Source organism: Poromitra crassiceps (assembly GCF_964638095.1).
Source record: "Poromitra crassiceps genome assembly, chromosome: 1".
Classification (NCBI taxonomy): Eukaryota; Metazoa; Chordata; class Actinopteri; order Beryciformes; family Melamphaidae; genus Poromitra; species Poromitra crassiceps.
Genome location: NC_139623.1, coordinates 110,670,308 through 110,683,470, shown reverse-complemented (window position 1 = coordinate 110,683,470; position 13,163 = coordinate 110,670,308). Strand labels below are relative to the sequence as shown.

Sequence of the window (13,163 nt, the reverse complement as noted above, 5' to 3'; positions counted from 1 at the left end):
AGCTTTGGAACAGTTAATTGCTCAATGAACAGTAGATAAGTGAATCAAAACATTTCACAAGGCAACACTGATCAGATATGACATGGAGTCTCACAAAGACGACCACATCTCTGGGACGGCTGACGGATTTGGCGGATCTTCAGTGCATCTGCTGCACTTAGCGTCAGATTTACAGTCCAGTATCCACCCTGTCCCATCCACACAGTCTTTCCCCCTGTTATCTGCCCCATTCACACAGTCTGTCCCCCTGTTATCTGCCCCATTCACACAGTCTTTCCCCCTGTTATCTGCCCGAATATTTGTCTTTGTTCTGACACTTATGCCTTTTCAACTTGATCTGAGATCCCCCTGGACATGTGGACGAGAGAAGTGGGGGCTCCCTTGGTGGAGTTTGGACATCTCCATACAGACAGAAGCCCGGGGATTGCTCCCCCTCCTTAGTGATGTATTTGTAGAGTGTTAGGGTCACAGCCTTGGGAAAGGCTCCTCCTGCCGCAAACATGTGCAGGATATCAAGCCTGATCTTCCACTCCGAGAAGCGCGCCAGATGTGTGTCGGTATGTGTGAAACTTGACCGCCGCAGTTTGGCTGTAGGAATTAGACATACCGACGCAGTGTTTACTCAGCTTTGATTTCCTAGATGAAAAAGGCCAGCGAGCGCGCTCGGCGGGCTGATATCACTTGACTCAGGCCCTTACAGCCAATTGGGAAATGCCATTCCTAAGGGGGAATTAGAGGATATGTTCTTATAGCAGATTAATGCAAGCCAGCTCTTCACAATTAGTTTGTAAACATTCAATCACGCGAAAAATAACGGGGGAAAACACACTTGTGTGTGTGTTTGTTTTACCACTTGGTTTTAAGCCGTCTCTGGCCACCCACGGTACTGTACTGTAGCCCTGCTTTCAGTTTGCAGCTCGTCAGTTATGTCGTGGGGAGCGCAAGCTCAGCGGGGATTAGGCTTTCAGTTTACAGGCCTCATCAAGGATTGTTTTTGTAGTGTTGTTCACCTTCCTGCTCTGCAGGGACCTCTCTGTACACATGTTTGTGTGCTGTGTCTGGGCTCGGTGGAGAAAATCACCCTGTACAGACTAGAGCCCAGGGTGGGAAAACTCCCTCGGACGCCCCCAAAAATGCTGCTAGAATGTTGGCCGAGGCTGGGAGGTTTCTCTACTTCAACCAGCCGCTTTGGCAAATAGCCGACCCAGTTGTTTGGACGTCTGTTAGAAGATCTAGCTGGCAATTAAAAAAGTGAAAGCGGACAGTGATTTTTGTGGAGATTGTGGCCACAAATGTAAAAAAAATAATTCCCCGCCATGACGGAAAGCCATGAAAGTGATTGGAAGTTTAGAAACTCATAAACAATGGGGTTCCAGGGTGCGATTCAATAACTTCAATCTGGTCCTCTAGTTAATGTCCTCAAAACCAATGACTCAGTCCTGGAGTGTTTTCATGAGGTGCCATCATGTGAAAACCATTTCCATAACAGTCTCTGTCCCCTCTCTCCTTCTCACACTCCATCTGTCGAGCCTACTCATTCCCCCTACTGTTTAGGCTGCGCTGCAAAAACACACAGTCCTACCTATGTTTGTCTGTTTGGCCTACGGGAGATTATGTCTGTGATTGTGATCACATTCTCATGCTTGTATTAGAAGTGGAAATGAGGGCACTACGGTAAAGCCACAGCCGGGGTGGAAGAAGTATTCCTGTACCTCCACCTGACCTCAGATGCCCTGCTGGGATAAGGCCCAGATTCTGTTTCGCTGGTTAGTGGAAGTGATCCAGTGTGATATGAGGCATTACTGGACTGTGTGTGTGTGTGTGTGTGTGTGTGTGTGTGTGTGTGTGTGTGTGTGTGTGTGTGTGTGTGTGTGTGTGTGTGTGTGTGTGCGTGCGTGCGTGCGTGCGTGCGTGCGTGCGTGCGTGCGTGCGTGCGTGCGTGTGTGTGTGTTGTTGCTTGTGGGACTCCCTCACCACATGTGGGATTTTGGTATGTCCCAGTGCATAAATCCTAGCCGTTCCTTCATGCTTTCATACCTGCTCGACTGAAGATCCATTGTTGGGGGTTACTGTTTTGAGGTATGTCTGTCAGTGGGGCAAATTCAAACAAAGTCATCACTCACCAGGACCGGTTGAAAAAAAGCACAGCTTTCACACACTGAGGGAGAGATCCTCCCTCTGTTTTCTTTATTCACCGTCTCATTCTTACCGGGGTTTGTCTTCCCTAAAGAGGCCGAGACAGAAAGAGAAGTCATACATTAGCCTCAACTAACACACTGTAACAAACTGTTTGCCCAGTGTTTGGAAGCCCCCACACAGGATATTTTGGAAACCAACATTGAAAGAGTTTTCCCAGCATACCGTGACCGGGGTTGTGTGGCGACAATTGTTCTGTCAATGGGGTCTGAAAAGCAGATATGAATACAAAACTGTGTTTTTTTTTACTCTCTCACACTCTCTTTTGCCTGGAAAGTCTGAGAGAACTCACAGCCACACACAAAAAGTAGGGTGAGATTTCCGACGCTCCGAGACTTATTCGTTTTCCTACATTACGATCCCTTTCAGATGAAGTGAGGCAGAGAGGGAACGACAAGGCTATCTAAAATACAGACATGCAGGCGACGACACGGAATACCTCTGCATAATTCAATAAAAAAAAAGTTCCCAAGCGGTGCTTCTTCTGTACGAAATACAAAATGAAGCTTATGTCGCTGTCATCCCGGTCGACTTCAGCTCCCAGTTTCTCTCCACTTGGATCAACATAACTTCACCTTATTTATAGCGGAACTTTCAATGTTAAGCAAGATGTATGCTCTGGAGGTTGTTTAGACTTTAGACCCCAAACCTCAGCTATAAATATGAAAACTGGCTGCATCAAAGTGCGCAGAAGTTTTCTTTCTTCTCTGTGGACTTTTCTGCTCCGGCACCTTAGCAAAGTTTGGCCGGGTGAATGCTTGTGCAGAAACTCCCGGTATTTTTGCCTTCCTGTTATTTATTCCATCTCACTATCAGCCATTCCCAAACTGAAGAATGCTGCGGCCCACTTTGAAATCTGAAAATCTTCCGGGGGCACACCCAACCTTCCACAACTCTGATCAACACACAAGATTATTTCCCTATACATTTTTTATTTCATAAACACAGCATGTGAACTTGGGCATACCGCAATGCATTTGACATTGACATTGCTGTTTTTCTTTGGGAGCATTGTGCTCACTCTCACAAGTCTACTAGGGTTGTCAAAAGTATCGATAGTATCGATAAAAGTCAATACTAAAAATTTGAAACAGATAAAATACTCATTTGCAACTGTATCAATATCAGCAGTGCTTTCTCTTAATGAAAAATCAAACATACCACTGATTTCTCCCTCCCTGTCATTGGTGGGTATCTTTTTCTTCAACAAGTTCAAAGTATTCTGATAGACTGATGACTAGAGCAGGGGTAATCTGTGTAAGGTCAAAGTTTTTTAATGAGTTTTATCAGGTCTAGATTATGGAGAAGCGTGCATCTGTCCGTCCATCTGCCTTTGTTTATTTTTTAAGCCTCTTGATGTGTTGTTGTCATCCCGCCGCATGGTATCAAAAATGGTATCGAGTATCGATATTTTCCTGAGTGTTATTTAGCCCCCATCCCAACAAGATAGCATGACATCGTTGGTACCAATGGGTCTTCTAGTTTGATATGATATAACAGTATCTTCACTCTAGCTTCAGTCCATTTGATTTCCCACAAAAACCAGTGTTGGCAGACCACTCGCGGCTCACCTGCATGCTGCAGTACCTACACAGCCCACCACTGAGCCACAGCCCACACTTTGGGAACCTAACTAATTGGAATTGGGGTTCCCCAACCTTTTTTGGACCGCGGATCAGTTTAAAATGGACAATTATTGCTGCGGACCACGTGGGGTGGGGTTGATTATATATTAAACTGTAGCAACTGTATACTGTAGCACATAGTGCATACGTTTGGATACAGTATCAAATACACAGGGCGTATTTTCCCCACATGAAGATCATAATGAAAACATGATCTCACCGATGTGTCTCCCTTCCTCATGTTTCTATCATTGTGGATGGCCACAAGATAGAAATGCATTTACAACACTATGATTTCACTCAGTTGTCTATTTTTTACTACACAAAAGAGGTGTGCATTGTAACCCGACATGCAAATGAACTAATTAACTAATTAATCAGTGCTGGAAAGAAGCACAATGTTTATATCGCGCTCGTGTCTTTTAACTTTCATTTTCATGCTCCCTCTCTTCACACTAAAGGTCTCTCTCTCTCTCTCTCTCTCTCTCTCTCTCTCTCTCTCTCTCTCTCTGTGTCTGTGTGTGTGTGTGTGTGTGTGTGTGTGTGTGTGTAGAGAGAGAGAGTGCTCTCTCTCTGTCTCTCTCTCCCTTTCTCCCTGCCGAATCTATAGCTTCATTGTGGCTCGGCGGCACCGGCACCGGTCCGGGGCCCGGTGGTTGGGAACCAGTGCACTAGATCATTGATGTAATCTCTGTCCCCCTCTCTCTCATCTTATACTTTTCCCCAACCTAGTGGCCGGCTCATGATGTTGGCTGAGCAGTGTTCCATTTGGGGCTCTAATCAGCCTTTTGGACCGGCTGGTAATTGGACCTGTTATGCTTTTCTCTCGTCTCAGTTTAGCCCCTAGCTACTGCCTGTCTTCAATGAGACGCGAAGGGAGGGCGGGCGGCAGGACCACAATACCCACTCAGGGACAAGCTGTCAGAAGCCCTGAAATCCTATCCCCTCCCAGACCAAAGCACAGGGTGTTTTTAGCCCTATTGTATCACTGAGATTCAATGCGCAGGTCATTCGGGGAGAGTTTTCCGAGAAATTACTTCACCTTTTTAAGAGAATAAGTCAAAGTAATGTTGCCGCAAAAGTTCATTTTAGGTGGCGATATCCTGCTTTTTTTAAGACTCCCCGAATGGATGAATGCCGGCTGGCTTGCTTTCATGCTAGTTATGATACTGCCCTCAAGTGGAGGCTGCAGCCATCAGCGGTACTGTCTGTAGCACCCTCGTGTCAGATCAGTGCTACTGTCTGTAGCACCCTCGTGTCAGATCAGTGCTACTGTCTGTAGCACCCTCGTGTCAGATCAGTGCTACTGTCTGTAGCACCCTCGTGTCAGATCAGTGCTACTGTCTGTAGCACCCTCGTGTCAGATCAGTGCTACTGTCTGTAGCACCCTCGTGTCAGATCAGTGCTACTGTCTGTAGCACCCTCGTGTCAGATCAGCGGTACTGTCTGTAGCACCCTCGTGTCAGATCAGCGGTACTGTCTGTAGCACCCTCGTGTCAGATCAGTGCTACTGTCTGTAGCACCCTCGTGTCAGATCAGTGCTACTGTCTGTAGCACCCTCGTGTCAGATCAGTGCTACTGTCTGTAGCACCCTCGTGTCAGATCAGTGGTACTGTCTGTAGCACCCTCGTGTCAGATCAGTGGTACTGTCTGTAGCACCCTCGTGTCAGATCAGTGGTACTGTCTGTAGCACCCTCGTGTCAGATCAGTGCTACTGTCTGTAGCACCCTCGTGTCAGATCAGTGGTGCTGTCTGTAGCACCCTCGTGTCAGATCAGTGGTACTGTCTGTAGCACCCTCGTGTCAGATCAGTGCTACTGTCTGTAGCACCCTCGTGTCAGATCAGTGGTACTGTCTGTAGCACCCTCGTGTCAGATCAGTGGTACTGTGTCTGTAGCACCCTCGTGTCAGATCAGTGGTGCTGTCTGTAGCACCCTCGTGTCAGATCAGTGGTACTGTCTGTAGCACCCTCGTGTCAGATCAGTGGTACTGTGTCTGTAGCACCCTCGTGTCAGATCAGTGGTACTGTCTGTAGCACCCTCGTGTCAGATCAGTGGTACTGTCTGTAGCACCCTCGTGTCAAATCAGTGCTACTGTCTGTAGCACCCTCGTGTCAGATCAGTGGTACTGTCTGTAGCACCCTCGTGTCAGATCAGTGGTACTGTCTGTAGCACCCTCGTGTCAGATCGGTGGTACTGTCTGTAGCACCCTCGTGTCAGATCAGTGCTACTGTCTGTAGCACCCTCGTGTCAGATCAGTGGTACTGTCTGTAGCACCCTCGTGTCAGATCGGTGGTACTGTCTGTAGCACCCTCGTGTCAGATCAGTGGTACTGTCTGTAGCACCCTTGTGTCAGAGGGAAAAACACAGTGACAGCAAAGCGTTTGGATGATGAAAGCAGGCGATAAAAAAGCGTTCTAAACGTTTCTTGGCCACTTTGGTTATGGTAGCTGGTGTGATTCTAACAACTCTTTCCAGTGTGCTCTTGGCTTGGGCTCGGCGCCAAACTTTCCCATGAGCTGTTTTTCAATTAGGACCCCGGCGCCCTTGGCACTTCATGAAGAGAACAGAAGTGGAAGCCCTCTGGAAGCAACAGCCGTCCTCGGGCCGCGGGATTTGGGGAGAATGACAGAGGCGTGCAAATTGTCACTTTTAAAAAGTCCTAATTGCCTGAATCCTTCAAGCTTCAAAGCGGGGCCCTTCTTGTGCGGCAGTAGGGCTGCTACGCTCTTCTCTTAGATGGAAAGGTTGATTGCATCTGTGGCATTTAAGAGTAGATGTTAGTCTGAGGATTGCTTATTGTGTGGTCCATGCTTTCTTCCCCCCTTTCTTCCCCATTCCTCTCTCTCCTCTGTGTTTCAAAGACCTGTCGCCTCACGGCTTGTCAAAAGCCTCCCTTTAAACAGTAAGCAAAAATAGAACCTAATGATTGAAGCTCCGGTCCCTAAACTTGTGGTTGCAGTTGGGAATAACAAGGCTGTGTAGCAGTTGCATGTGTTTGTGTGTGCATACACATGGGAGTGATTGAGAACATATTCTTTTAGTGATTTCCCAGACATACACCATATATATATATATATATATATATATATATATATATGTATATATATATATATGTATATATATATATATATATTGTATTGTTTGTATATTAAAACAATGCTATTGCATTGTTTCATAAAATACACATGGGAGTGATTGAAAACATAATCTTGTAGTGATTTCCCAGTCATATATTGTATATCATATATTGTATTGTTTGCATTAAAACAATCTGATTACATTGTTTCATATGATTACAATTTTCTCTTTTACTGGAATCCTGGATCTTGGGGCAGGAAGTCAAATAAAATTTAAAAACTGGAAGCACCAACCCATAAAGTCCCCAGAACTGTCTCCATCAGGACTTCCATCCAACAGTATTTTTCCATTGAATACCAGTTCATACATTGTTTGCTGACAGAGTCTGTATTTTAATGTGAAATCTGTCAAGAGAAACTATATAAATGCAATCTGGGCCACCAAGGGATTGGATGTGTCAGTAATCGATGTAGCAGAGCATCTATTGTCAGTGGAAACAGTGTTGTATTTCAGAATGTAAATGTGCCGCTCTCCCATTTAATATGGCATACATTACGGGTGATAGTCCTTCCACTAATGTGAATAAATGATGATACTTTTGGCTGGGAAATCCTTTAAGTGAGGATTTGTGGCAGTTCATCATTATGAAGTGGAAAGTGAGGTTCTCACACGTCTAATAATGCTAAAGTGAATCTCCTAAAATGGTCCTTTTAAAAAACACAATAAAATACCCTCCTGCCGACTGCACTTAAAGTTTGGCACCAGAATAATTTATCTTTGACAGATATGAAGATTGAAGACAGGTGAAGAACGCCTATTAGCTCAAATATCTATATCAATCAGATGAATTCAGTCGCGTCTTTCATCCTAAAGGTTCAATTACACCTTCACTTTAGGGGTTTGTCTCATGTGTGTCCAATGCCCCACTCGTTTTGTTTGTGTCAGCACTGTGCCTGGATGAGGAATATTCACCCCCCCCCCCCCCCCCCCCCCCCCCGAGCTCCCTAACTGTTTCCCCATCTCACTGCCCTGGAGGAGACACGGGACAGAGACAGTGGAAAACCATCTCAGTCGACCCTGGAGGACATCGCCTCTGATGATGATGGAGATCTGGAGACATGGAAATCCCTCCAGGATCACATTCCGCCTCTTTGTGTGTGTGTGTGTGTGTGTGTGTGTGTGTGTGTGTGTGTGTGTGTGTGTGTGTGTGTGTGTGTGTGTGTGTGTGTGTGTGTGTGTGTGTGTGTGTGTGTGTGTGTGTGTGTGTGTGTGTGTGTGTGTGCGTGCGTGCGTGCGTGCGTGCGTGCGTGTGCATGTGCGCGTGTGCATACGTGACTGCGCACACGTACGAGTGTGCACTTATATGCATGTGGCACTTGCGTGTGTTTGCGTTCATGTGTATGTCATGTGTTCTGCAATCACAATCGCAGTGTCAGCCTCTGCAATTATATCATCGCAAAAGGCTGCAATTTAATTAAATAAATAAACATTTCAACCATTTTTACTTGCACTGAAAACAGTACTAGTATTGTATTTTTATGCTAATTCAAGTTTGTATGTTTGAGTTGAGAAATACACATTTCAAAATAATCAGTAATCTGTGCATTTTCCTTCATAACCAAGCAAGTGTAGACTCATGATACTGTACCAATTTTTTATTATATTGCCAATTGCAATATTGCCCAGAATAATTGCAATATGACGTTTTCACCAAATCGTGCAGCATCGTCCTGTGTGTCCTGCGTGCGTGCGTGTGTGCGTGTGTGTGTGTGTGTGTGTGTGCGTGTGTGTGTGTGTGTGCGTGTGTGTGTGTGCGTGTGTGTGTGTGTGTGTGTGTGTGTGTGTGTGTGTGTGTGTGTGTGCGCGTGTGCGAACCCGTGCTTGCGTGTGTGTGTGTATATGCGTGTGTTCTCTCCTGTGTGTGTGTGTCCATGCTGTCTTTTGTGTACCTTGCCATGGATGTTTGCCTGGCTGTACTACCAATGAGCCAGCGAGTGGCTCATTAGCGAGCTGCTTTATGCATCCTGGATGGTCCCAGTGGAAAGACGAGGAGACAGGAGCTCGCCGGGCAGAGAATCCGGGTCAGGAGAGGTACCCGTCATGTCTGTCAAGACCATCCACTTACTGGAGTGAATTGTGGCTCTTCTTGCCTGAGCGACGATCATTCAGTTCCCAATTTCCTCACACTCGAGCAAGATAGATTTCAGCCTGAAAGCAGTTATATATGCAAATGTATTGAGGGCCACAGAGTTTGTTGTTGTTAAGAAACTCTATCCTGTGTCTGTTTTCTCTTGAAGTCTGAGTGACAGTTGTGACTGCTTAAAGCTGCGCCACGAGTCAATGACGAGCTCAAGTCATATTTGTGTTCCACTGTGCAAGCAACTACTTGATTTAATAACGCCGTTTTATGAACGTATGATTCCGATTTCAAAGACGGCGTATCTGGAGTGGAAATAATTCAGCGCTGAGGCTTAGACAGGCTTACAACTTTGATCCTCCTTGGTGATCTTGAGTTGCTTTTGCTTGTCTTTGTTTTCTTGTGTGCATGTGTGCACATCAGTGTGTTTTTGTTCTGCCTATAAGAAAACAGGCCTCTATAATAGAGTCATTAGCTGTGGTTTGATGGCTGTAGCTGTCTTCAATATGCCTGAGACCCATCCAGCCTTCTCGTAACTTTCCCATGGGTCCTCGTCAATGTGCTTGGGTGGTAATCGGCTGATGGTCGTCCTCATCACATTTATCATCCCCGTATAGCCTCCAACTCCTCCAAACACATGTAACATCTCAATACTTTCCGTGTGAAGAACTGATTGCTTTTAGATAACAATCGGCGGAATGCTTTCATCTGATTGCTCATGGTGCAAACAACGAAAAGATGCAATCAGATTGACTTGAATGCTTTGATATCTCGTTCAGTGCTGCTGACTGATCGCGGATGAACCTATGCGTATTCTTGTAACAGGGAAATATGTGGACAGCATTGTGCGTAGGAGCTTGCTATCTGCTATACTCTGTTGACTGCTTACAGATGTACTGGGCCCATCTCCTCACATAGCCTCTTACCAGTAATTAAGCAAGGGAACAATGACTTGGGTGCATTGTAAAGAAAAACACATTTTTACATCATTTCTTTTGATTCTTCAAAAGTTTGGCCAATCGTAAATCTAAAAGCGTCTTAAGAAGAGATGGGAAAGGCCAACACAGAATGCCCCTGGAGGCCGTACAGAGCGATCGTATTTTAATTCCATCTGGAGTTTTTGCCCCCGTGTTGCTTTAATCAATGAGGCCGGAGTGGCCGATCTGTCCTCCAGTGCCTTGGTTTCCCTCTCTCATCGGTCGGTGTGGAAAATCCATGTCATCTGACTCCCTCTCCGCTGGTTCTGATTAGGCGGGAGGCTTGGGGAGTCCTGGATTGTGGATCTGCAGCTCGTACGAACCACGGTCAGGGCTCATCGTTCTCACACCTCGTCACATTCCCATCCACTCCATGCCCAACTGGCCCCCCGCTCAGAGCTGGCTGATACAGTCTGCTCATGAGACTCAGAAAGACAAGTGTGTGAAAATGTTTAGATTTCTTCTGTTGAGAGATAATACAATCGGATCCAATCTGATCCGGATCTGTTCAAGTGTCGACGCGTAATTTGAATGGGCAGGGCTTCTGGAATGCAAGGTATTCTAAACAGTTTGTTTTCCGTTGTACAAAACAAAATCGATCACAGGCGTTTTAGTCATTTTTCAGTTGGATTTACCTTTAAAGATGTGAAGAACCTTTTTTTTCCTCAATGCATGGATGATATCAAAGCTTTGTCAAAAGCCTTATTAAAGCTAATTAAATTATTATGTTCCCATCCACTCCGTGACCAACTCGCCTGTTGAGAGCTGGCTGAGAGACCCAAAAGAGTGTCAGAATGCTTGGTTTTCTTTTGTTGAGATAATACAATCAAATGCTGTTTGAAGTTATTGGTGTTGACATACAAGTGTAATGGGTAGCATACTTGAAATGCAGAACTAAAGGTACGTGAAACAGTTTGTTCCATTGCACAGACCACAATCTATCCCAGACCCTCTATTTTTGCCATTTCTCAGTTGGATATATCTTTATAGATTTTGAAGAAATGAAAATCTTTATTTTCTCTTTCATGCATGGTACTACATCAAAAGCTTTGTCAAAAGCCTTATTAAAATCTGCCATCCGTTTATGAAAAAGACCAGGTAGAGCATAAAGCATAAATCTGTGTGCGGGACAAGGCGGTGGTTAAAACACAGTAAGCGCCACAACTCCTTGAACTCACTGCCTTTGAGAGATGGAAAACAGGTCAGTCTTAGGCCTCATCAAGAAGCTAAATCAAAGTAGGGAGTCACTGTAGCCCCAGGAATGGAGTCAGGGGAGTGAAAAGCATTCAAAGTGCATTCAGGCAGTCTGGAGATGAAAAAAGAAGGAAGAGAGACGGCACAGAGGGATCACGAAAGCAAAACAACCACAACAGTAGAGATTGTCTTAAAAAAAAGGGAGACTAGGCAAATGGGAAAATGTATGGTCTCCTTAAGTCTTCTGTGTGGTTTTTGCATCGATCTGTCTAATATCATGCACCAATAATCTCAGAGAATGCCTTACTGGCTAACAGGCATCAGAGGACCTGAGATTCAGAAAAAAGGATTTGAACAGGAAAATGCTAAAAGTGCCATCGTTTTACTGCATTGTTCTCCCCCTCCTTTTGAAAATTGCTTCCGTCTGTTAATAGAACAAGCCCTAAAAATAACAAGGCAGTCACGATAATCCCCCCCCCCAGAATTTGTGATTGTTACAATCAAATTAAATGTAGTGAATTCAGATGGCCCTACATGCAGTGTTTATTTGGCCTTTCAACTGCCAATATACTCGTTGCAGGTGTTATGAGATGAGAGCGTGAGGAGATTATTTTCCTCCTCAGTAACATCCTTTATGGGGAGGTTCAGTGTCCAGGACGTTTTTTACGATAGTGTTGTAATTTTTGAGAAATTGGCTGATTCTGCAAAATTGGAACCTCACCAGTCGCCAATGTGCTTTTTTAAAGATCTGTCCGTGATGCTCTCATGGAAGCAGTCTATGTTGTAAATCCTTCCAAAACAGGTCTATTACTTCTTTTTGCCATTACTACAAGTGGAACAGCTTGCACATGATTTGACTTTGTTTCCCACTGCTTTGAGTCGGCGTTGCTAATGCTAACGGGATGCTCCTGGCAGTTTCATGAGCTGCAACACCGGTGTAAAAGCTTTTGGACGACTTGAAAGGAGTCTTCATTAGTGAGCAATGAGACACTGTAGACATGAAGTAATCCCCCTAGTCTCCCACACAGCAGAGGCCGATGGGGAGATGGTGTGTCTTGCTAACGTCACCTATGGCAAACTGCGGCCGCGAGGATCACTGCGCTTCCTGTGGGGCTGTGGATGTGCGTGTGGGGTTGTGTCCTCGTTTGTTATTGTGGGACTTTACTACTGAGCTCACATCATCTCGTGCCAACCTGATTGAGGCAACATGTTACTATCGTGTCTGTTTGAGGCAACATTTTTGCTATCGTGTCAGTCTATAATTTTGAACTTCAATAAATCACCTCCCGCTCCCTTCCCTCGTTCCTCTCTTTCAGGAGGCCGGCCGCTGGGAGAGGTCAGTGTCGAAGGTGGCTGAGATCATGGCCGCCTTGATTCGGGACAGGAGCCCCGCTCTGGTGGGACAGCTGCTGCAGGCATGACGGAAAGCGGCAGCACTAGAACCTCTCCATGGTGTCCACGGTGACCCCCTCACCTCACCCAAACCAAACCAATCACAACCACAGTTGGCCGGACATTTCTCTCAAGATGCCACTGAAAGCAAATAGAAGGTCTGGGATGTCTAACCGAGTCATAACAGACGTCACACTTGACTTATGCTGAGAGCTGATGGCTATTGTGAGATGAGGTAACGTGACTGGTCTCCATCTTGAAACTAGGTCGAGACCATCATGATTGAGAGTTAATGTGTTGAAACTCCTGTATTATATCACTACCTTTTCTTTACCACTGGATAAAGCTATAAACAACTGAAACACTATGTAATGGGTGAAGTGAAGTATTTTTGTAATCCACTTGAATTGCTTATTTAAAATATATAAAGGTAATAAAATGTGCTTTTTCCTAATCTGCTGTACAGGTACATGTGTTCCTTAAAAAAAATATTGTTTTCTTATTTCAAGTTTGATACAAAAGTCCTAAACACACTGAACACCTACCTGTGCCCTGTCTGCCTC

At 45.3% G+C, this 13,163-nt stretch overlaps 1 protein-coding gene across 1 annotated transcript in view; it reads left to right on the top strand.

Moving 5' to 3' along the window:
* Nucleotides 1-12,947, top strand: part of crppa (CDP-L-ribitol pyrophosphorylase A) — a 94,593-nt gene extending 81,646 nt beyond the window's left edge. Inside the window, exon 10 of the mRNA XM_083642127.1 lies at nt 12,525-12,947. Within this exon, the coding sequence (XP_083498253.1) occupies nt 12,525-12,629 (105 nt within the window). The 3' untranslated portion in view covers nt 12,630-12,947. The remainder of the gene's footprint in view (nt 1-12,524) is intronic.
* The last annotated feature ends 216 nt before the right edge of the window (nt 12,948-13,163 follow it).